Raw genomic sequence first — 25,291 nt, 5'->3', positions numbered from 1 at the left:
GAGCTCACACCCCTTGACACAGCCTTCGTTTGCTTGAGAAGTTCCAGAGCAGGCATCCCCAAACTTCGGCCCTCCAGATGTTTTGGACTACAATTCCCATCTTCCCTGACCACTGGTCCTGTTAGCTAGGGATCATGGGAGTCGTAGGCCAAAACATCTGGAGGGCCACAGTTTGGGGATGCCTGATCCAGAGCAAAAGGTTCCAGGAGGAAGTGTGGAGCAAATGGCCAGTTTCGGCAATGTTTCTGTCATGGTCTGGTCGTAGCAGGAGGTAGCAGGCCCGCCTGAGGACGTCAGGACCGGGGGCAAGATGGTGGTGTGGAAGCAGGAACGGGGTCCGGATGGTGCAGGGCTGAGGGTGCAGCAACAGGCAGTCGCAGGGTCAAGGAACCGAAGGTAGGGAAGCAGGGCGTAACGGAGGCGAGGGCCCGAGGGTCAAGGAGCAAGGCGGAGGTGGAGGTGAAGGTCTGGGAGTCGAGGAGCAAGGCGAAGGTGCAAGGAGCAAGGCGAAGGATGAAGGAACAGGAGGCCAGATGCAACATGGCAGGGATCGCGTTGCTGTGGCAAAGAGCTGAAGGGAAATGCTGAGCTTTTATCCCTCCCAGCTCTTGCCACCAGGTGCAGTGAGTTCTCAAGTGGCCTCACCTGAGTGGCCACTCCTTGCTTCTCCAGCACAAGCTGAGGCAGGCCCCAGTCCTGCAAAGCACTACAGGCCCCAGAGCCTGACTCCTGCCCATACTCCTGACAGTACTTAGCTGGAGTAAGGTGAACCAAAAATGTTGTTATTTTCTGTTACTAAAGAGCTGGTTGCATTCTGTGGCTTCTGTGTGCGCACGTCTGCCCTGTGGTTGACTTGGCTCATTGACAGCTCCCTGACATCCACACAAACACCCCTCTTCAACAGCATTTGCACAGCTCAGAAAAGTGAGTACTGAGGTCTGGGAGAGAGCCATTGCCTAAGAATGGCAAGCATAGAGAACACTGGGCAAGCAAGGAACCCAATGTCAGGTACATTCCTGGCTACTACCATAAAACAATCCCTGCCCAGGTTGATTTGAGGGTGGGATGAAACAATAGGACTTATAGAATCATATAGTTGGAAGGGACACAAGGGCCATGTCAGAAGTGAGGCGGCAGTAAAACAAACCATGCATGTTGGAGTTAATGCTTTATTAGCAAAAACAAAACAAAAACAAAAACCGGTCTGCCTGGACCTGGTGAAGTATCAGCAACTCATCCATGGCAGGTCTTGCCCCCATGAAGCAGGTGCCAAGATCAAAAGTCCCCACTGCCCCACAGACTCTATGTCTCCTCCTCTCCAGGGCTTTTCCCTAGCAATCAGAGGCTGTGCCTGCGTGTCTGTCTTTGCTCCTTCCGTTTCATGCCTCTCCTGGTTCTGGGAGACTGGGGGCAGGAGGAGCTTGTCGCAGCAGGAGGGGGGAACACCTGTGACTCTTCACTAATCAGACTGATTTCTGCCTCTTTGTCTCCCTCATCCGATTCTTCTGCTTCTGGACTTCTTTCTGCCACAGACTTTCACAGCTCATGAAGCCCTGTTGTCTCTTCAACTTCCAACACCTCCTCTTCTCCCTCTGACCCCTCATCGCTGTCCCACTACCACTCTCCAGGCTCTGAGCTTTCCCTCCTTGGTGGTCCCCCAGTCATCTAGTCTGATCCCTGCAATCAAGGAATCACAGCTAACTTTTTCCTATGCTTGCTATGAGCTGGCCTCTATTAACAAGGTCCATGTTATGTCCTGAATGGTGGGTTTAATCTCTAACACTCAGACTTGGCTGGTAAGTAGTGCATTTTCAGCTGTGCATACATAAGATCATCGGGAGATCAGGTTGGTGGCCAATTTAGCCCATCATCCTACCAGATGCCTGTGGAAGTCCTGCCAGCAGGACCTGACCACAACAGCACTCTTGTGATTCTCAGAAACTGGTATTCAGAAGGATCACTGCCTCTGACCAGGGAGGCAGAGCACTCAGCACAGCCATCCCTACCAGCCACAATGCCTAGGCTCTGCCTCCATGGTTGGAAAGGCAGCAATGCCTTTGCATACCAGTTGCTGAAAGCAGTGCAGGATTAAACATTGTGGAGGCCCCTGGGCAGTCAAAATCTCACCCCCCTCATGTGCATGCTTTCGTGGGATAACACTGAACTAAGAAAGCTTGGTTGTAATTTTCTTTCAAGATCAAATCAATATTATTTTGATCCATTGTAGCAGGGGCCCTTAAAGGTGTGGGGCCTATAGGCCAATGCCTACTCTGCCTATTTGGTAATCCAGCACTGGCTGGCAGCCACAGGAGGAGGAGGAGGAGGAGTTTGGATTTGATATCCCACTTTATCACTACCCGAATGAATCTCAAAGTGGCTAACATTCTCCTTTCCCTTCCTCCCCCACAGCAAACACTCTGTGAGGTGAGTGGGGCTGAGAGACTTCAAAGAAGTGTGACTAGCCCAAGGTCACCCAGCAGCTGCATGTGGAGGAGCGGGGAAGCGAACCCGGTTCACCAGATTATGAGTCTACCGCTCTTAACCACTACACCATCACAAGGAGGGGAGAGTGCTGCTCTTGTGCTCAAATCCTGCTTGATACCCACTGGGGTTTCCGGTTGGTCACTGTGAGAACAGAACAGCGGTCTGGATGGGGACATCAGTCTCATCCAGAAGCATGTTATTATGTCTCTTGGAAAGAAGCCTTGGGCTGGAGGACTCTTTGGGTCCCAGGTTCCAGCTGCAAAATTCTGTAATTCTACACCATCAAAGCCACTGAGTCACTTAATAATCCTTTTACCCTTCGTGCCAATCCCAAAGACACAGTCCACCCCCCTTTTTTGCAGGTTGCAGGGCTCAGAACAATAAAGGATAAAAACGCAGTGGTGAAGCAGGAGGCCCTCCCGTCACGCACGGAAACCTCCTGTCAATTTTGCAGAGAGGAGACACGGGGGAAGCCAACTTCCACCGCCTCTGCTGAGATCGGAAGCTTCATTCCTCCTGAGCAGAGCCAAACTTTTCCGTCACAACAAGACACCGATGCAGAAAAGCTGCATTATTTATACCAGGGAGACTTCCTATCTCTCCCTCTCTCTCTGCTTGATGCTGAAATTAGGTCAGCGATGCTCTTGTTTAATCTTTTTATTTTATTTTGCAGGCTTGTTCTCAGAACAGGAGGCTCCTTCTCTTCTCCCTCCCCTCTTCCATCCATCCTTTCCCCTGTCACCAAAGAGAAGTGAATTCCCTCTTCGCCTCCGCTCATCCGCACCTCCCGTCTGGCTCCTGGAGGGGGGAAAAGAACAGGAGGAAGAAAGAGGAGCCGAAGCAAACCCATCTCCTTCGTCTGAGCCAATTATTGAATTTAGGAAATACAGGCAGTTGTTGTTGCTGTGGGGGTGCAGCGGGGAGAGTGCATAAAATATGACAGGCAGAACCATCATCCTCATCAAAAGCTAAATTTAATCTCCCGGGAATTTTCGTTTCTTTCTCTCGCCTCCTTTTCCTTTTTTCAATGGCTGGGATTGTGCAAACAGAAAAGATAAACAATTCTGGTGGTGCATTCATTAAGCGACACAGGAGAATCTGGAGCTCTGGGTGCGGGAGGCGACAAGGGGAGTTTGTTCAGATTAACAGCAGCAACGCAGCAGCAACAAGGCCGGGGAGCCACACCAGAGCTGGTAGGAAGCTGCCTTAGAATCATAGAATCATAGAGTTGGAAGAGACCACAAGGGCCATCCAGTCCAACCCCCTGCCAAGCAGGAAACACCATGAAAGCATTCCTGACAGATGGCTGTCAAGCCTCCGCTTAAAGACCTCCAAAGAAGAAGACTCCACCACACTCCTTGGCAGCAAATTCCACTGCCGAACAGCTCTTACTGTCAGGAAGTTCTTCCTAATGTTTAGGTGGAATCTTCTTTCTTGTAGTTTGAATCCATTGCTCCGTGTCCGCTTCTCTGGAGCAGCAGAAAACAACCTTTCTCCCTCCTCTATATGACATCCTTTTATATATTTGAACATGGCTATCATATCACCCCTTAACCTTCTCTTCTCCAGGCTAAACATACCCAGCTCCCATAAGGCATCGTTTCCAGGCCTTTGACCATTTGGGTTGCCCTCTTCTGGACACGTTCCAGCTTGTCAGTATCCTTCTTGAACTGTGGTGCCCAGAACTGGACACAGTACTCCAGGTGAGGTCTGACCAGAGCAGAATACAGTGGTACTATTACTTCCCTTGATCTAGAAGCTATACTCCTATTGCCTTGTACTGTGTCAGACTGGTATTGGCCAATCTAGCTTGGTATTGCCTACACCAGTGATGGCGAACCTATGACACGTGTGTCAGACGTGACACGCAGAGCCCTCACTGCTGGCACGCGCCCCATCGGCCCATTAGCACTGTTGTTGTTGCCACCCCCCATTAGTTATCCCGCTCCTCCTCCTCCTCCTCCTCCTCCTCCTCCAATCCTTTTTGTTGTTGTTGTTGCTGGTAGCCAGAGATTGGTTTTTTAACCCTTTCTGTGCTGTTTTTTCTGGCGCTTTGGCAGACGATGATTGGGTGTAACAGCGTTCATTTTTTTACCTGTTCTGTGCTGGGGTTTTTTGGCGCTTTGGCAGACTATGTCAGTGCTGTGTGTTAGTTCCAGTGAAGGTATTATTTGTCTTTTATTTCTGTTCTCTTTCTCCCCCCAAAAAGCACAGCAGCTTTGGGGCATCCCCCCCAAAAGCAAAGCAACTTTTGCACCCCACAAAAAACCTCCAAAACTTAGGTCAGCAGCTCCCCCCAAAAAGCTCAACAATTCTGGGCACTTTGTGATAAATAAGGGTTTTTTGGTTTGGTTTGGTTAAATAACTAGTTTTTGGTTTATTAAATACAGTTATATATTACAATTATACATTTTTGTTATTTAAACTATAAATATCACGAAATTATTGTTTTTTTTTCCTCGAAGTGACACACCACCCGAGTTATGCTCGTTTTTTTGGCGAATTTTGACACACCCAGCTCAAAAGGTTGCCCATCACTGGCCTACACTGACTGCCAGTTTCAGGCAGGGTGTCTCTCCCAACCCAACCTCTCTCATACAAACCTGCCTGGCTGCTGAGATCCATCAGTGGGCACTTTCTCTTGGTCCCATTGAGATCAGAAGAATGGTTGTCAGTGACCCGAGACAGAGCCTTTTCTGTGGCTGCTCCCAGATTGTGGGATTCCTTCCCAAGAGAAGTCAGACTGCCCTTGCTCTTTGTTATCCTTCCACCAGCAGCCTAAGACCTTCCTGTTCAGACAGGCCTTTAGAAACTAAGATGCTGATCTCTTGGCTGCTGTTAGGGCAAACTGGATTTTAATTGCTAGTTCTAAATGTGTTCTGATGTACTGTATTCTAATTATTGTGGGGTTTTTTTTAATTCATTGGTTTTTATTGCTTTTATATTTTATAATGTTGTTTTTAATTGTAAGCTGCCTTGAATCTCATCTTGGGAGAAAAGTGGGATACAAATAAATTAAATAAGTGATATATCTATATCTATACACCCTGGCCGTCAGACTGGGTTGTCCCAGCCACTCTGTGTGGCTTCCAACAGAATATAAAGACCAGGCATCCCCAAACTTAGCTAGGGATCATGGGAGTTGTAGGCCAAAACATCTGGAGGGCCGCAGTTTGGGGATGCCTGATAAAGACACACAATACATCAGGCATTAAAAGCATCCCGATACAGTGGTACCTCTGGTTACCAACTTAATTCGTTCCGGAGGTCCGTTCTTAACCTTAAACCGTTCTTAACCTGAGGTACCATTTTAGCTAATGGGGCCTTCTGCTGCCGCCGTGCCACCGACACGCAATTTCCGTTCTCATCCTGAGGTAAAGTTCTTAACCCGAGGTACTACTTCTGGGCTAGAGGAGTCTGTAACCTGAAGTGTTTTTAACCTGAGGTATTTGTAACCTGAGGTACCACTGCATGGGTGGCACTGTGGGTTAAACCACTGAGCCTAGGGCTTGCCGATCAGTAGGTCGGTGGTTCGAATCCCCGCGACGGGGTGAGCTCCCGTTGCTCAGTCCCAGCTCCTGCCAACCTAGCAGTTTGAAAGTGCAAGTAGATAAATAGGTACCACTACAGCGGGAAGGTACACGGCGTTTCCGTGTGCTGCTCTGGTTCGCCAGAAGCGGCTGTCATGCTGGCCACATGACCTGGAAGCTGTACACCGGTTCCCTCGACCAATAACGCGAGATGAGCGCCGCAACCCCAGAGTCGGTCATGACTGGACCTAATATTCAGGGGTCCGTTTACCCTTTTCCCACTGTACAGGGCTCCCTCAGATGTCTACAGAAGGTTGTATAATTGTTTCTCTCTCTGACACCTGACATTTGGCTGTTGCCACGTCAGAGCCCCTTGCACGTCATTCTCCACCCTTCTTACCCAGATGAGATCCAAAGAGATGGCCGACTTACTGGCTGAGAAAGCTCAGATCACGGAAGAGGAAGCAAAGCTCCTGGCTCAGAAAGCCGCCGAGGCGGAGCAGGAGATGCAGCGGATCAAAGCCACGGCCATCCGGACCGAGGAGGAGAAACGGCTGATGGAGCAGAAGGTGCTGGAGGCAGAGATGTTGGCGCTGAAGATGGTGGAAGAGTTGGAGCGAAGGTCAGGCGGGGAGGAAAGCGCACCCACCGACTTGGGGGCTTTGCAGCATTTCATTCTTTGTTGTTTTTTAAAATAAACTTTATTGAAATTCAAATTAAAATAAGCACACACATAAACACATACACACACTTGAAATGATAATAATAACATACAAAATCATATATAATAAAAAATAATGATGAAATAATAACAATACTGATAATAAGAATATAAGTTAGAAATTAAATTCATACATTCAACTTAAATCCAACTTAAATTGTAATACCCGTAGCCCTAAAAGAATTACGAGTAAGAAACAAAACAAAAAAAGAAAAAAGAAAACAGAAAAAGAAAAAAAAATGAAAAAGAAAAAGAAAAATACAGAAAAAGGGAATACAGACAAAAATACTTCACTCATTCAAACTCAAGATTATTACAGTCATAGTACTCCAAATATATTCCACCTATATTCCCCTTTAATTATCCCCCTTTATCTCCTCCTCTCCTATTTGACTTCCACTCATCTCTCTCTCAGGTTCATCAATTACTATATTACAATACTGCTTCCCCCTATTTCTACCAATATATATCCTAAAGTATCCTGTATATAAAAATGCATCATCCATTTCATTCTTTGTTTTTGTTGGCATTGGGTTGTGCCCAATGTAGCACAAAGTTAAAGGCTACTACTACTACTACAAATAATTTTGTTATTTGTACCCCACCCATCTGACTGGGTCGCCCCAGCCACTCTGGGTGGCTTCCAGCATATATAAAAACACAACGAAACATTAAACATTTAAAAAACTTGCCTATACAGGACTGCCTTCAGGTGTCTTCTAAAGGTTGTATAGTTATCTCCTTGATATCTGACAAGGGGGCGTACCACAGGGAGGGAGCCACCACTGAGTAGGTCCTCTACCTGGCACCCTGTAACCTCACTTTTCGTAGTGAGGAAACCGCCAGAAGGCCCTCGGAGATAGATAGATAGATAAATATAGCTAGATGGTAGATAGATAGATAGATAGATAGATAGATAGATAGATAGATAGATAGAGTGGTACCTCTACTTACGAATTTAATGCGTTCCGAACACACATTTGTAAGTCGAAAAAAATTGTAAGTCGAATCCCATAGGAATGCATTGGGAGAAAAAATTCGTAAGTAGAAGCAACCCTATCTAAAAATTTGTAAGTAGAAAAAATCCTATCTAAACCGCATCCAAGATGGCGGACAGAGCTCCATTCGTAAGTAGAAATATTCGTAAGTAGAGTTATTTGTAAGTAGAGGTACCACTGTAGATAGATATAGATAGATGAGAGAGAGAGAGAGAGAGAGAGAGAGAGAGAGAGAGAGAGAGAGAGAGAGAGAGAGAGAGAGAGAGAGAAGGAGAGAAGGAGAAAGAGAGAGTGTGTGTCATACCTCAGAAGTCAAATGGAATCCATTCCAGAAGTCCATTCAACTTCCAAAACGTTGAAAACCAAAGCTCCTGCAGCCAATCGGAAGCTGCGGAAGACCCGTCGGATGTTCGGCTTCCAAAATTAGTTTGGGAGCCAAAACGTTCTAGAACTAAGCTGTTCAAAAACCAAGGTATGACTGTATATATATTGAGTAAATCAAATAAATTAATAGAATCATCATAACAGAAGTACAAAACAGAACAGAGGTACATAAACACAGCACAGTATATCCTGGAGGGACTTAATAGTAGGTTGGAGAAGTATTCCTTACCATCAGGAAAGCCAATTTTGCACATTGCACTGTGCAAAGGGAGTTCTGTGTGCCTGTAATCATTGTATATACGATAAAATCCCACCAAACAGCGTATAATTTTTCAGGGCCCACTGGAACTTTAATTTTATGTAATTAAACTGTAATTTTATGAGGATTTGTTTCCAGCTAATGCAAAACTCCTTATACCAATGCAAAAGTTACAAACAAACAAACAAAAAACAACTGGCCTGGCAGAGCTGGATTTGCATGTCATGTTTCTCCCCCCCACACACACACCCCACCTGCTTGCTCCCCTTTTCTCCCTTGAAGCAAGCAGAGCTTTTCGACTGACACAGCTTGGCATCCCTTAAGCACCAGAGCATTTCACGACAGGGAATATCCAGGGATCATACTATCTGGCAGCGAGACGCAGCTGCCTTTGGCGCACAGAAAGGGGGCAGGCATCTGACAGGCAAAACAAGATTACATAAGTATTCAGGGCAAGGAATGAGGAGCAAGAGCGTTTGAGGAAGGGCTGGGAGAGAGGGAGATAATGAAGCAAAAGGGGGGCGGGGATTGCCAGGGAAAGCACAGGATGGCGAGGGCTGCGTGCCTGTGGAGACAGTAGCAGTGAAGGGAAATGTCACCTTTGTAGAATAGGCTTGCTTTGACACCGACTTACAGACACCCTCTCTATTGTTCTCACCCAGGCAAGCAATGAGCATTGGCAGAAGTTTATGGGCACATTTGACTCCTAGGCTTAAGGTCCCCCACCTATGAGAGCATAAGAAGAGCCTGTTGGACCAAACCAATGGCCCATCCTACTCATCATCCTGCTCTCATTCTGGCCAACCAGATGCCTGTGGGATACCCCCAAGCAGGGACCAAGCACAAGAGCACTCTCCCCTCCTGTGGTTTAACCATTGATAGCCTTTATCTTCTGTGAATGGGTCCAATTCTCTTTTTAAAGCCATCCATCCCAATGGCCATCACTGCCTCTTCTGTAGCTCAACTTCTCATAGCCGAGTAAGATTGTCTTCCATGAACACGGTCTTAACAGTGAGCCCGTAAGGGACTGTGGAGGCCAATTCTGGATCTGCACATCCTTCCACAGTGAGGACATAGGTTTCCAGCGGGAGTTGATCATGGAGAGGGTTTGCCAAACGTTGCCTTCCTCTTAGCTTGTTTCTCCTTTTCGCCCTGAGTTTGTGCTTCTTCAAAGTCCATGACATCTTTGATAAAGGCTGTTCTCCAATTGCAGCGCTCGCAGGGTAGTGTTTCCCAGTTATCAGTGCTCGTGTTAATTTTTTTGGATTTGCCTTGAGAGCGTCTTTAAACCTCTTTTGTTGTCCACCAGTATTCCACTTTCCATTCTTGTGTTGGGGATAGAGTAGTTGCTTTGGAAGACGATGATCAGGCATTCAAACAACATGACCAGTCCAATGGAGTTAATAATAATAATAATAATAATAATAATAATAATAATAATAATTTATTATTTATACCCCACCCATCTGGCCGGGTTCCCCCAGCCACTCTGGGTGGCTTCCAACAAAACATTAAAATACAGAAATCCATCAAACATTAAAAGCTTCCCTAAACAGGGCTGCCTTGAGATGCCTTCTAAAGGTCTGGTAATTGTTGTTCTCTTTGACCTCTGGTGGGAGGGCATTCCACAGGGTGGGTGCCACTACCGAGAAGGCCCTCTGCCTGGTTCCCTGTAACTTGGCTTCTCATAGCGAGGGAACCGCCAGAAGACCCTCGGCGCTAGACCTCAGTGTCCGGGCAGAACGATGGGGGTGGAGACGCTCCTTCAGGTATACTGGACCGAGGCCGTTTAGGGCTTTAAAAGGTCAACACAAACACTTTGAATTGTGCTCGGAAACGTACTGGGAAACGTTGATATCGAAGAATCATTGCTTTGACACTGGTGAAGCTGAAGATTCAGAACAGACGAAAGGAAGTCTTTCTTCACACGGTGCATAGTTGAGCTACGATTTTCTGAAAACCTGAAAATCGTAGCCCAGCTATGCACTGTGAAGAAAGACTTCCTTTCATCTGTTCTGAATCTTCAGCTTCTCTGGATATCGGAGAAAAACTGCTCTCTCTACCCTCTTCATACCATACATGCATCACATTACACAATTCTATCATGTAACCTCTTACTCAACTTTCCTCTAAACTAAAAGGTCCCAAATGTTGCAAACTTTCCTCACCAGGGCACGAGAACTTTATCCAGACATTATTGAAGCCTCTAGCTGTGCCACTGCATTACTTTTTGCTGCAGAGTGAACTCCCAATGCACCATTTGATATGCCTTTCAAGTCTCAGCCTAGATAATGGATCTTTGATATTTCGAGGGAGAATTACACCCGCGACATGGCTTTTTGTAAGTCACCTATTTTACTAACACTGAAGCAACCCTTCTATGTCACCGCAGTCTTAAAACACACAAAGACGAGTTCTTTTCTCACCCTTTGTGGATAATCATTGTTCCTGGAATGCAACTCGAGAAGATGATTCTGCTATTGTTCTACGCTGGAACAGAATGTATTTGAATCGACATGCATTGTGTTTTACATTCTTTAATTCTTTCAGCTATACAGAATTTGCCGCCATTTATTAATTTATTTTTTTGAATATTGGTAGGCATCTAGAGGGCACGAGATTGGTGAAGGCAGAGAGAGGGGTGTAGGAATGCAGTTGTGTGGCAATGCCCTCCGAGCAGTGTAATAATGACACGTGACGCATAATTTAAAGGTTAAATGGGTGGTTCAGGCCACAACTTTATTAAATATGCATGTTGAGCGGAATTGGCTTAGGCGTTGGAACCTATCAGACTAAATCCGACTCCAACCCGTGTGTTGAAGTCCGTGAGAAGTTAACCACCAGTAAGGAACCCGGCGATGCCGATCAACCGGAACTCCTTCTGTGGCCACCGTACGGGGCGTGCCTTACGGCCCTGGCGACTCCAGGCTCTGGACCAAGCCTCGCCCCCGGAATCCTTTAACGGAATTACTTCTCCAAATTTGGGCAGGTGATGACGCAATCTGCCCCTCCTCCTCTTATTGTTATGCAAATTTCCAACGCCTAACCGCCTAACCTAAGTTGTGACGACATGCTACGAGGTAGGCGAAAAACCCATCATGGCTAGCCCAGTATGGGAAAAGTCCTACCCGGTCCACTGACTAACCAGGCAACCGACCAGGTCCGCAGCAGCGCCCCCTATTCTCTTTTTAAGGGGCGGGTGGGCGGGTGCTTCTGTTCGCTCCGGCGAACTGTGAGAAAGAGAGTGAGTTCCGGCTACGCGGCGGGGTTTAAACGCTGCGGCCCCGCCCCCTCATCCCTATTGGACAAGGGCGTGGGTGACGCAGGCGGGAACTTCCATTGCGTAGGGGCTGACACTGCAGCCCCTACGCAATGGGCTCTTTGGTCTGCCCACAACTCCACCTCCGGCAAAGGCACGGAAGTGGTTTTGTGTGGCAATGCCCTCCGAGCAGTGTAATAATGACACGTGACGCATAATTTAAAGGTTAAATGGGTGGTTCAGGCCACAACTTTATTAAATATGCATGTTGAGCGGAATTGGCTTAGGCGTTGGAACCTATCAGACTAAATCCGACTCCAACCCGTGTGTTGAAGTCCGTGAGAAGTTAACCACCAGTAAGGAACCCGGCGATGCCGATCAACCGGAACTCCTTCTGTGGCCACCGTACGGGGCGTGCCTTACGGCCCTGGCGACTCCAGGCTCTGGACCAAGCCTCGCCCCCGGAATCCTTTAACGGAATTACTTCTCCAAATTTGGGCAGGTGATGACGCAATCTGCCCCTCCTCCTCTTATTGTTATGCAAATTTCCAACGCCTAACCGCCACTCGAGCCCCCCCAGGCTCGCCGCCAATCCGCTCACATGTTATAATCACCCAGAAGTTAATTTCAGCGTAGCCCTAATTAGTAATTTAGCACTTGGTTAAATTGCTTTAAGATATGAATTCAGTTATTAACGGGGGAGTGTGACCCTACTCTCTTATTCGCCTACTTAAGCTCTACATTATTCAGGACATCTCGTATGGCAGCAATAACGTTCCGTAGCCAGGCGTCATTCCCGATCGGAGAAAGGTGAACGCCATCATCGCGATAGAGGGCTGCTTCACTTCGTTTCAGGGTGGGATGCTGTATAACCCGACCATTCAAGGATAACACTCTGCGGGCCACGACTGAGTTCAAAAGCCTCCTGGAATTGTTCAAGGCTTTAGGGCAACGGCCATCGCGCCAAAAGCGCCTTTCCAGCAGGGAGGACCACAATAACGTCATCCGCGGGAAACTCTCCTTCATAATGTCAAAATCTTTGAATATATGTTTCCTCAAATCGACCGCGTTGCGGTAGGCTAAGTCGTTTTCCCCGAGTTGCACAATCAAGACATCTGGGGGGCCAAGTGAGGCAGCCCGGGCCTGGATGATCGGCAGCAACTCGTTCCACTGCATACCCCTCCTGGATATCCAGGAAACCTCCACATTTCCTGGAAGGCCGAGTCCGCATCCCAGACCAACTTCAATTGCTCTTCTCTGGGCCCAGTGCACTATACTGTGCCCCGCTATCCAAACCCGGATGAAATGGTAACCTGAAAAGTAGAGATGAAACGCCGGATGAGCCACCAGAGACAACCTACGTGCGAATGTACCGCTTGTAAGCATTCGACTTCCATCTCCCCATCTCTTGGATCCTTTCCGCTGACAAGCCTAGGTGCATAGCGGAAGTGGCAGCGCCAATTCTAAAGGAATGGGCAGAAAATTCTGTGGGGTTGTACCCGCAAGATGCTATGGCTTTGCGAAGTACCCTGGTAAATTGTTGACGAGTGAGCCGAGCACCATCATGGTGAATGAGTAACGGGCCAGGACCCGGCGGTCGGAGATAAAGATACCGCCTAGTGTCCTTCACTGGACAAGGACCAACGGCGCCTGTCGCAGGGAGGCGAATGCTAGCGCCTTTCCCCTTCTGATCCGTTTTTGAGTGGCGGACGCGTACAATAGCTTGGGCTTCGGAAAGCGATAGATCCCGTAATAATATGCCCCGGGTAACACCATCAGGGTGGTCCTCACACACCACTTCCCCAACCCTAAGGGCCCCGAAGTAAGCTATCGAAAAGGCTGCTGAAAACAGCCGTGCTTCAAATTTGGACCAACAAAGAGTTCTCAATCGCCTATGGATTTGGGTAAGCATCTCGAACGTGATGGGCCGCCTGGAATCGGCAACAGGAGGCTGCAGCCTACGCCAGCCTTCCATTGCTCTGCGCAAATGGAAGTTATCGCACGGGTCTGTAAGATAAAGAGATTTTGAGAAAAAGGTGATAGCTGCAGTGTGGATGCCAAGAGTCTTGGCGGCGCGACCCAGCCCTCTGAGGTATACCACGTATTGCATAACCTCCTCGGGGGTTGGTGGGCTCTCGAGGCGCGCATCAGCACCCTTCTGTCGGAAGGATAGAAACTCTGCCCATGCTCGTTTATAGGAGCTAAGGGTGGCGGGGGCCACGGAAGCAAATACTCCCTTTAGGATTTCCCGTTTCCAAGGTTCCATAGGTGTTCCGGGAACCTCTCTAGATACTGCTGCGCATCTGGTGCTAATGAGTGAAAGCGGTCCATCTGGAAACGAGACAAAGCATCTGCGATATTATTATTTTGCCCCGGCACGAATTTGGCTGAGAAGTGCATATTTAACTCGAGACTGCGCAGCACAAAATGACGTAGGAGGGCAGACACCCTCTCCGACCGCGAAGATTGCTTGGTAAGCACACTGACTACCGCTTGATTGTCCGTGTTGAAGCAGACTCTCCGGTTCCTGAAGTCGTCCGACCAAAGATGCACTGCTACCACTATGGGAAAGAATTCTAGAAATGTTAAATCCCGAGTAATGTCTGTGTTTTTCCAACTAGGAGGCCAAGGTTCAGCACACCATCTCCCTCTGAAATATACCCCGAAACCCAATGCGCCCGCTGCGTCAGAATGAATCTGAAAGTCTGAACATAGTGAAATGCTATCCTGCCATAAAGATACGCCATTGTATTGTTCTAGAAAGGTCAGCCAGTTCACCAGGTCCGCTTTGACCCCTTTTGGCAAGCGAACCCTATGAAACGGTCGGGTTAATCCTACAGTGAGCCTGGCAACCCTTAGGCAAAAGGGGCGCCCAGGTGAGATTACCCTGCAAGCGAAATTAAGGTGCCCTAGTAGCGATTGAATTTGTCTCAACGTGACTTTTTTGCGGGGAATAAGCTGTCTAATCAACTCCTTAAGGGCTGTTAGTTTATCAGCCGGTAGACGCGAGGTTTGGGCTACCGTATCCAATTCGATACCTAAATACGTCAAACGAGACACAGGTCCTTCAGTTTTTTCAGCTGCAAGCGGCACCCCCAGTTCGCATGTAAGGGAACCGAAGGCCTTCATGAGGCCTGCGCAGTCAACACTGTGCGCTCCACCCACGAAAAGGAAGTCATCTAGGTAATGTGTGACACCTGACAGACCAGTCCTAGCACGAAGGGCCCAGTCCAGGAATGTGCTAAAAGTTTCGAAGGCCGAACATGCGACGGAACATCCCATGGGCATAGCTTTGTCGATGAAATAAGCGCCCCCGAACCTAAAACCCAACCATTTGTAGTCGTGGGGGTTTACAGGAAGGAGGCGGAAGGCCGATTCGATATCACACTTCGCCATCAAGGCCCCTTTGCCAAACTGGCGGACCAGCTTCACTGCGTGGTCAAAGGAGGCGTATTTTACCGTACAAAGCTCTTGCGGGATACCGTCATTAACTGAGCTACCCTTTGGGTGAGAAAGATTATGAATTAACCTAAATTCTCCTGGGGCCTTTTTTGGAACTATGCCTAGCGGGGAAATGTGGAGGTCAGCTATAGGTGGAGTTAAAAATGGGCCCGCAACCCGGCCAGCCAATAGTTCTTTATTTATCTTTTTGATGGCTATATCGGGACGCTCCCTAACTGACTTCTGATTTGGTGGGTGGGTAGTGGAAGGCGGGATCCGAACGGGGATGCGAAAACCTGAAGAGAAACCCTCCTCCAGGTACAGAGCCGCAGGTCTGTTAGGGTATAGGGCTAGCAACATCTTTAAGGGGTTCAGTTTCACAGGGGAGTAGGCCATGGCTAGAGAACAGTTAGCCTCTATTCTGTCCTGAGGTTGCTCCGTGGGAGGCACCGGGGGGGTATCTGGGGCCCTGGTGAAAATTGCCCTTGGCCCCCCGAAAGGACTGCTTCCCCTTGAAGCAGGATACCCCCGGATGCTGACCCAAGCACTTCTCACATTCGTGAGTATATTTGCAATTGGGCCTTTGGCAGAGTCCCTTATTAAACTCCCAACAGACCCTACGCCGCGGGTCTTTTTTGGGTTCAAACCTGCTGGCTTTCGGGGGGTCAGTTTGTTTTTTATCAACATACGGCACTACATGGTTACTCCAGTAGTGTTGGTGCCGCTGATCCACTCTGGGTGGCTTCCAACAAAACATTAAAATACAGAAATCCATCAAACATTAAAAGCTTCCCTAAACAGGGCTGCCTTGAGATGCCTTCTAAAGGTCTGGTAATTGTTGTTCTCTTTGACCTCTGGTGGGAGGGCATTCCACAGGGTGGGTGCCACTACCGAGAAGGCCCTCTGCCTGGTTCCCTGTAACTTGGCTTCTCATAGCGAGGGAACCGCCAGAAGACCCTCGGCGCTAGACCTCAGTGTCCGGGCAGAACGATGGGGGTGGAGACGCTCCTTCAGGTATACTGGACCGAGGCCGTTTAGGGCTTTAAAGGTCAACACAAACACTTTGAATTGTGCTCGGAAACGTACTGGGAAACGTTGATATCGAAGAATCATTGCTTTGACACTGGTGAAGCTGAAGATTCAGAACAGACGAAAGGAAGTCTTTCTTCACACGGTGCATAGTTGAGCTACGATTTTCTGAAAACCTGAAAATCGTAGCCCAGCTATGCACTGTGAAGAAAGACTTCCTTTCATCTGTTCTGAATCTTCAGCTTCTCTGGATATCGGAGAAAAACTGCTCTCTCTACCCTCTTCATACCATACATGCATCACATTACACAATTCTATCATGTAACCTCTTACTCAACTTTCCTCTAAACTAAAAGGTCCCAAATGTTGCAAACTTTCCTCACCAGGGCACGAGAACTTTATCCAGACATTATTGAAGCCTCTAGCTGTGCCACTGCATTACTTTTTGCTGCAGAGTGAACTCCCAATGCACCATTTGATATGCCTTTCAAGTCTCAGCCTAGATAATGGATCTTTGATATTTCGAGGGAGAATTACACCCGCGACATGGCTTTTTGTAAGTCACCTATTTTACTAACACTGAAGCAACCCTTCTATGTCACCGCAGTCTTAAAACACACAAAGACGAGTTCTTTTCTCACCCTTTGTGGATAATCATTGTTCCTGGAATGCAACTCGAGAAGATGATTCTGCTATTGTTCTACGCTGGAACAGAATGTATTTGAATCGACATGCATTGTGTTTTACATTCTTTAATTCTTTCAGCTATACAGAATTTGCCGCCATTTATTAATTTATTTTTTTGAATATTGGTAGGCATCTAGAGGGCACGAGATTGGTGAAGGCAGAGAGAGGGGTGTAGGAATGCAGTTATACAAGCTTTAATTTTAAAAAAGCATTAAAAGGAGATCCCATGTTGCAGGTTGTGGAGGCTCACATGCAATACTTCCTCATCTTTTTACTAACCTATAAGAACATAAGAAGCAGCTGCTGGATCAGCCCAATAGCCCATCTAGTCCAGCAGTGGCCAACCAGGTGCCCATTAATTCCAATGGGTTTACTCTTGAGTAGGGCTAATATGGGATCCAACCCTAGATGATGATTGTGATTTGGGTGCCTGTCTCCCACTTTTATGGATTCTGGCCGTGATGGTTGGCAGTACTCCATCACGGAAGTTGCATCTTGCATTAATGTTTATCCATTTAGTAATCAAAACTTAAACCTGTATTTTAAAAGCTGAATTTCTGACTTCCAATTGTTCAGCTATAGCAGGCATCCCCAAACTGCGGCCCTCCAGATGTTTTGGCCTACAACTCCCATGATCCCTAGCTAACAGGACCAGTGGTCATGGATGATGGGAATTGTAGTCCAAAACATCTGGAGGGCCGAAGTTTGGGGATGCCTGAGCTATAGCCAGGGCTCCCCCCCCAGTCCATCTCCCAATTAAGGTTGCTGAAGTGAAGAAAGGTGTGTATGTAGGGGGATAGCCAGGAATAGTTTTTTGTGAGAAAGGAATGGGAAGGTATCATCAGTGGCGTAGCTAGCCGCTTGGGTGCCAGGTGTGTGGGGATGTCCTGCAGCCCGGGGTAGGGCAATATGCCCATGGGGGCAGGGCAAGCCTCTCCAATGCTTGGAGCCTCTTCAACACCTCCTCCTCAGCTGTAGGGCAGTTGAGAGAGAGGCAGTAGGCAGACACAAGCCCCACACTGCTGTTTCAGGCAGCATGCAGGCGCCTAAGCCACCACATCATTCCTAAAAAGTTTCGTGAGCCCATTTTTAAAAAAAGAAAACTCATTATGCCCCCCCCCGTGGTGACACCCCCCCCTTCCTCCACCACTGGGTATCATCATCCTCTCACCCTTCAGGCTAGAGCCCCAGAGCAGGTTATATGACAATATTAGAGACAACTTCTTTGAAGTCTCCTTCTTTGGAGGTCTTTAAGCAGAGGCTTGACAGGCATATGTCAGAAATGCTTTGATAGTGTTTCCTGCTTGGCAGGGGGTTGGACTGGATGGCCCTTGTGGTCTCTTCCAACTCTATGATTCTATGAACTTTAAAACAATTTACAATCACAAGATAAGGTGAGTCCTTAAATGTACACCTCAAGTGTCAAAGGACAGGGTGAGGAGGTAGGCCTTCAGCATTCGCCAGAAGCTGTATAAGGTGCCAGGCTCAGCTCTGTGGGAATGGAGTTCCACAACTTAGGGGCCACCACAGAGAAGGTCCTTTCCCAGGCCACCACCTCTCCCCACCGCTGCTGAGTCTCTGAGGACAGAGGAACTACAAAGGAGGGCCCTCCCCTGTTGATCTCAGAACCCAAGAGGGTCTGTAGGGAAGGAGGAGGTCTTTCATATACTCAGTTAAATTCCTGGCCTGAAATGCACCCAGAGATAGTCCTTTTCCAAGCCTGTTCACTGCTCTTTCTAAGCCATTGTTTTGCACTCACCTCTGGCTGATGGTCATCCAGTTTCGGGGGTGGGGGTAGGAATCAAAGCAGAACCTGCACGCTTGAAGCCCACCCATGTTTGAGAACAAATGACAAGAACTGCCGCCCACAGCGGATCTCTCCAAGTGCTTGGAATTTTTATTAAAACCCCAAATGAGAAACAAATCAATTCTGCAGAGTATATAACAATCCATGGGAATAGAAAATAGGGTCTGTCCATATCAAGACCCCTCTTAAGGAAACAACACAATGGGGGGGGGTTGAGGATGCGCCAGATATCTGAATTTCAGATATACATTTTCAAGATTCAGTACAAACTTTTTTTGTAAAAAATAATAGTATCAAGAGAGACAAACTCCCATCTGCAAAAACAAGTCGGGGTGGGGGAAAGGTTGTTGAACCAAACTCTGGGTTGAACATCTGGGCTAGTTGCATGTCTGGGATCCAGTGACATGAGGCCCCAGAGATCAAATGTGTCTGAAGGCTGGGCCCCCACACCCTAATTTAAGGGCAAGGAATGCCTGGCCCTCCAGTTGTTGTTGCTGTTGACTACTAATTCCCAGAAGCCACCAAGATCTAATGGCCAGGGATGATGACTTCAACAACATCTGGAAGGCCATTACCTACCTCCAGTCAGAGACCATGCTGAGGGTCAGCTGCTGTTTCGTATTTCAGGCAGCAAAGCTGTCTCCACCATCTCACACCCTCCTTGCCTTTTACTCCATGGTTGCCCAATTTGCAGTACAGGAGCCAAATGCAACAAGAGAGGTCGGACAACGCTTGGGTGAACGAGAGAACTAACCAGAGGGAGTGGCACCCACACCACCCACTCCAAAATCCAAAATTGCCCAATTTTTTTAAAAAAGAAGATTGGCAATCCCTGGATAGGCAATGCAGAAAAAAGCAACTTCGACTCACGCGTGGTTCCAGGGCCTGACTTGCCTGCTTCCGAAAAGTGTTTGCGAATATGTGATGCAGAGAAAACCCAGCTTAAAATGATGTGCCACCAATGCAGGGTGGGCACAGGCCATATCTTTAAGTCTGGGACGTGGTCTTTTGAGCATTTCAGCAGTGAGGTCCAGAAGAGCCCAGCTGGATCAGGCCAGTGGCCCATCTAGTCCAGCATCCTGTTCTCCCAGGGGCATAGCTGCCAAGTTTTCCCTTTTCTCGCGAGGAAGCCTATTCAGCATAATGGAAAATCCCTTTTAAAAAGGGATAACTTGGCAGCTATGCCCAGGGGTCAACCGGACGCCCCTGGGAAACTCAGAAAGCAGAATATGAGGGCAGGAGCAGTCTCTCCTCTTGTGACTTTCAGCAAGTGGGATTCAGAAACATCACTGCCTCCAGAGCAAAGCCATCGTGGCTAGAAGGCACTGGCAGCCCTCTATCGATAGTGGAGGGTGGGTCAGGACCATAGCTGCCAAGTTATCCCTTATTTTAAGGGATTTTCCCTTATGCTGAATAGGCTTCCTCGCGAGAAAAGGGAAAACTTGGCAGCTATGGTCAGGACTCTGGCAACAAAGAGCTCTGCAGATCTGGCCCAATTACTAATGGCTGAACACCGCTGGAGTAACACCCAAGGCAGCCGTCTAAAGAAACAAAGCCCTGTTTTACTGCAAGTGCCGTGGCTCTCTCAAGGATTCAGATAAATGCACAGTACAACGATTTGGGCCACAGCCCATGTGAAGTGAGGATGCACACCAGCATTTCAAAAAACGTTTTAGTTTGCTCTTAAAAAAGCTAAAAAAGCGACTGTAAAATGGCTTTGACAAACTAAGCCAAAACATGGTTTGCCATTACCGGCAAAAGACAGAGATAGCTGCTGTAAGAACATCAGAAGTGCCTGGCTGCTGGATCAGGCCAATGGCCCATCTAGTCCAGCATCCTGTTCTCACGGTGGCCAACCAGATGCTCCAATGGGAAGCCAACAAGCAGGATCTGAGCACAACGGCAACTGTCTGCACTTGTGATTCCCCCGTTACTGGCATTCGGAGGCATACGGCCTCTGACAGTGGAGGTGGAACCCAGCCATCATGGCTAGTGGCCGTTGATAGACTGATCCTCCAAGAATTTGTCCAATCCTAAACTTTCGTCAAGTGTTTTATTTCTCTTACTTGCCTGGAAAAGCAAGAGCCTCTCTTTTCAGCAGTTCAGAAACTCCAACTGCTTACATCCAATTTTGAGTGAGGCAAGGCAGAACCAAAGTCGGTGTTTTGAGGATCCTGAACAGGGCACCACCCAATGCACCTTTAATCCGGCATCTTTCAAACAAGATGGCCAGGTTCAGACTGACTGGGCCTTTCTCACTGTGCTGCTACTAGTAACCCCAGAAACAACCTTTTGTTTATAAGCTCAGCCTCCCACTGGTCCCTCCACTCCTCCTCCTTTCGAACATGTACGAATCCATCGTTTCGACCGATCAGAAAACGAGGAAAGGCAAGACAAGGTGAGCCTACAGGGGTAGTGGCCATGTTGGAAGTGGGAAACTAACATGGCTGGGGTTTTATGTTTATTTTGGTAACAGCACCACTTTGAGAGTGATAGAAACTCCACCTTTAAAATGGCAGGCCCCTTTAGTCATTGCATCCCTTGATAGCAGCACAAAAAGGAGATCAACGGGACCAGGGGCAACACAAAGGCTTGGAAGCTAGAAAATTCATCTGAGGCTTTTGAGCGAGAGAGATCGTCTCTCTCGCTGAGGTATTGCAGTACACAAAGAGTCGCGGGTTTCCTTTTTAAATGACCGAAGATCAGAATGCTAGAAGCTGAGAAGGAAAGGGATTTGTGTCTGAGGGAGAGGGAGAGTAGCTTTGTGTATGCATGTTGCTCCCTGACAGTCATCCCACAGGAGTGAATGCTGAGTGTTCTTGCAAAGCTACACGTATTTTCTCAGGCATGAAGCCACTGCAGTCTAGTACTCAATTTAACTTTAAAAAGCAAAAAAGAGAAATCTTTACAAAGAGGCACCTGCCCTGTCCATTAAGAATTCAAAATTCCACAGTGGATTAGCGGGGGGGGGGGGCAGGACATCTCGCAGGGGTCAAATGGCGGAGGGGCTCTGTTGTTGTGCATCTAAAGACCCGGTATATTCCACAGCACCTTGGGTTGGGGCTTCTGGGCCCCCCCATTCCCCATACTTCGCCCTCCCTGTTCCTGATGCTATCCTACTTCTTGTGAGAAGCAAATTTTTGCACAATCCCCCACCCCCACCCCAAATCCTGTGATTAAAATGATACGCCTTGAAACAAAAAGTGCAAAAAAAAACCACAAAACAACCTGGGATTTTTAAACACTGAGCACCAGCCTTGTACAGAGTTTGACCTCTCTGTATGCAACCGAGGTCAAGACGGCATAGGGGAAGGACCATCTGCTTTTGCTGGGAGATACCCCCTGCCCGAAATCCTGGAAAGACGCTGCCAATTGGTGTGGACACTACTGAGCTAGATGGACCCAGTGGTCTGACTCAGCTGAAGACAGCTTCCTTCAGAGCCCACTCAATGACCCTCTGCCAGCTTGGTTCAGAAGGAAGGAGAGAGCTTGACGTCTAAAAGAGGCTCCCTGATGATCCTTCCATTTGGTTCAGAACGTAGGGGGCTAAGTTGAAGTCACTTAGCAGTGTCCTTCTTGCGCAAGGGGGAACGGGAGTGCAGCACCCTCGATGGCGGCACAACGGATCGCGCAACAAGAACCGGCTGTTGCGCCAGGATCGGCTGTTCCCCAACAAGCTTCGTCTGGTGCAACTGTTGCGCCGGATCCCTTTGCCGTGCAAGCTTTAAACACTGCTACCCGCGAGCACGAGGGGTCTTGCACTAGCCGACAGAGAATACTAGATGTTAAAGGCTCCTTGATGGGAAAGAGCCGCCTCTCTCGTCCGCAGGAAGGAGCGTTGTCGTGCCCCTACAGAGAGGCGGGAAGTGAAAAGGGGTCTCATGCTGGTGCCCCCACCCATCCCGTCTTGGGAGCACGTTAATACAAGTCACAATCAATACAAACACTTTAAAAAGAAAGGAAGAAGAAGCTAAATGGTATGTCACAGTCGTGTGTTATACAAAGATTATTAAAAAACAAAGAAACTGCAAAAGTACGAAGCAGGGGAGCATCACGCCAAACTCTTCGAAAATGCGCGAAGAGGGGGTCACAGTTCAGGGGGCAGCCAGGAAGGAGGGATTCGTGGCCGGCTATGGCTGAGTCTTCAAACGGAGGGTCCGCATCAGTCGGGCGCTGGCTCAGGAGCAAAGAACCGGCTCGCTTACTAGAGCTCCTCGAAGAAGGCCACACGGGACTTTGTGCTCTGCAAGGTGAGCTGGTGGAGAGAAAAACAAAACACACAGGAATATAATAAAAGAGGGTGCTGGCTTTCTGCTCTGCTGTAGAAAACTGCCTCAAGGAATGGTGGGAGACAGAAGGAAGCACCGAGCTGCCTCCTGCCCGGAACGAGACATGTCTGAGCCTGCTAGAGCACATAAAAATGCCCTTCGGCTAATCTAGTATCTTATTTTCTCCAGTCGAGACCCAAATGCCTCCAGCTACTACATGAGTAGACCCCGGAGGGGGGTGGCTCTTTCCCAGCTTGGCAACTGATGTTCAGATATACTGCTTCTTTTCGTGGAGGTTCTGCTGAGACATCCTGGCAGATCTCAGCACCTCCTACTCCACAAATGCTGCCAATTAGCTACCAGACGGTGCTGGCTTCGGTGTACAGAGTCCTACTGGGACCCGGCTATCTGAAAAGGCATCTCACCCCTTATATACCCCATTGATTGTGGAGCTCTGCAGGAGAGGGCCTCCTGCAGAAGCCATCTTCTCATGAGGTCCATTTTATACGAGTCAGGCCTTTTTTGTGGAGGCCCCTACACTTAACTCCCCCCCTTTAAATCTTACATAGGCAATGTCTTTTGGGTGCCTACTGAAGACCTGGAATAAGACAACATGATTGATGAAATTAATCACATAGGTTACATAATTTTGCGAGAGTCGGTAGCAAGATGGATACTGTAGCTTTGGGGCAGAAGACGAACTGCGGCAGAATAGAAACAGCACTGCACGTGACAAATGCGGCGCAGAATGGGAAACAATGCACCTTCTTCCCTCCCTGCCTCCCACAGCCATATTAAGGATCAGTGGTGCACCAGAACCTTGAAGCATTTCAGGGAAAGCAGATGCTTCACAGAAAGCAAAGATTCTCAGGAACGCTGCAGCTGTGAAGCTTAAGCAGGTGTGCATGGATGAATGGGAACAAAATCTAACACATGCCAGGCTTTTTCTTTTTCTTTTTTTAAAGAGTATACAACTGGTCCTTACAGTGGCAAAAGAGGAGGCAGGAAAGGCATGCGGGAAATTTCTGATGGAATTGCTGAAGCTGCTGGCAGCAGTCATTGCCTCTCAACCTCACAGGGTTGTTATGTGGATTAAATGAGGACCTGGGGGAACCATGTTCAAATCCCCGCTTGGCCATATGACGTCCACTGGGTGACCTTTGACCAGTCGCTGCCTCTCTCGGCCTAACCTACCTCACAGGGTTGTTGTGGAGATTAAATGAGGAGGGGAAAGAACCATGTGTGCTTTCAGCTTCTTGGAGAAAAAGGTGAAATAGAAATGCAATTATCTATCTAACAATTATTTGCATGGATTGATAAGAATCATTCCTGCAGGCATGTCCAGCTCCCAAGAGTCTGCGATCTACTCACAGTATTGACACTGTTGTTGAGCTTTTTTTCCTTTTTTGGGGGGTAACAATTCTCAGGGGGTCCAAAGATCGAACAGGATCGACCAGGGGCACCCCGCGATCGACCACTAGATCGTGATCGGCCTGTTGGTGTAAATGTACCTGTGATGAAGATGGGGGGGCTTTGATATGTTATATATTTATTATTTCATATAAGAATCCAACAGAAATGATCCATATACCCTCATCCGCATAGAGCCAGGTGTTGCGGGGGGGAGACGGCCCTATTAGAAAAGGGTAGAGTTATGCCCAGAAGCCCACCTCCCCACATTAAAGTTGAGTAAGTTTGAGAAACGCCAAGCCATATGATAGTATCAGGATGCTGTCAGCAGTTCCCGGCTGGTTGCCCAGGAAAGTATAAAGACAAGGGAAAGTTTCTTATCATCCTTTTTTATTTCAATCTTTACAGAGAGAGGCTATAGAACAAAGCCTCTTGGATAATGGGGTTGTCCCGAGTTAATCTCCACCCTCCTTCTCTCCTACTTCGTCATTCTCATCGCCTCCTCTACGGGTGCTGCTACGTGCCCTCTGTCTTTGAGCTCTTTGCTCTCCTACTTTTAAAGCTCACCGGGCTCTGGGAGAGGGAGGGCCTGGAATGCTTTCTAATGACAACGTGTCAGCTGGGTGTTGTTGTTCTGGCTCTCCCATGATTTCCCAACTTTCCCCCTCATCTGCCTCTGAGCTGCGACCTCCCTCAAACCCCTGTTGTCAATCTATACTGTCTTCCTCTTCCTACCTCCCTGGAAGGGTCAGGAAGGGGAGGCGGTCTCCACTATTCCTCCTCTGCCCAGTCCCTGACAGATAGCAATCTTCAAATATCTGAAGGGCTGTTTCATTGACGATGTAGCATTCTGCAGTTCCAACAAGCAGGGCTTGGACTAACGGATTCTAATGACAAGAAAGGAGATTCTGACTAAGCATCAGGAAGAGCTCCCTGATGGCGAGAGCCGTTCAGCAGCATAAGAGACTTTCTTGGAAGGTGGTGGACTTCCCTTCGTTGGAGCTGTTTAAAGCA

The 25,291-nt window shown here is 48.1% G+C and overlaps 2 protein-coding genes across 7 annotated transcripts in view; both read right to left on the bottom strand.

The window, feature by feature from the left end:
- MTMR3 (myotubularin related protein 3) overlaps positions 1–4,343 on the bottom strand; it is a 312,417-nt gene extending 308,074 nt beyond the window's left edge. Inside the window, exon 1 of the mRNA XM_060269306.1 lies at positions 4,325–4,343. The gene's annotated coding sequence lies outside the window, so the exon portion shown is untranslated. The remainder of the gene's footprint in view (positions 1–4,324) is intronic.
- A 14,328-nt stretch (positions 4,344–18,671) lies between these two features.
- NF2 (NF2, moesin-ezrin-radixin like (MERLIN) tumor suppressor) overlaps positions 18,672–25,291 on the bottom strand; it is a 105,399-nt gene continuing 98,779 nt past the window's right edge. For all 6 annotated transcript variants that reach the window (XM_060269675.1, XM_060269676.1, XM_035097615.2 and 3 more), the window contains one exon: positions 18,672–22,854. In XM_060269675.1, coding sequence (XP_060125658.1) covers positions 22,804–22,854 — 51 coding nt within the window. In that variant the 3' untranslated portion in view covers positions 18,672–22,803. The remainder of the gene's footprint in view (positions 22,855–25,291) is intronic.

This window comes from Zootoca vivipara, chromosome 17 (assembly GCF_963506605.1).
Source record: "Zootoca vivipara chromosome 17, rZooViv1.1, whole genome shotgun sequence".
Classification (NCBI taxonomy): domain Eukaryota; kingdom Metazoa; phylum Chordata; class Lepidosauria; order Squamata; family Lacertidae; genus Zootoca; species Zootoca vivipara.
The sequence above is the reverse complement of the archived record's forward strand: the minus strand, read 5'-3'. Positions and strand labels throughout refer to the sequence as shown.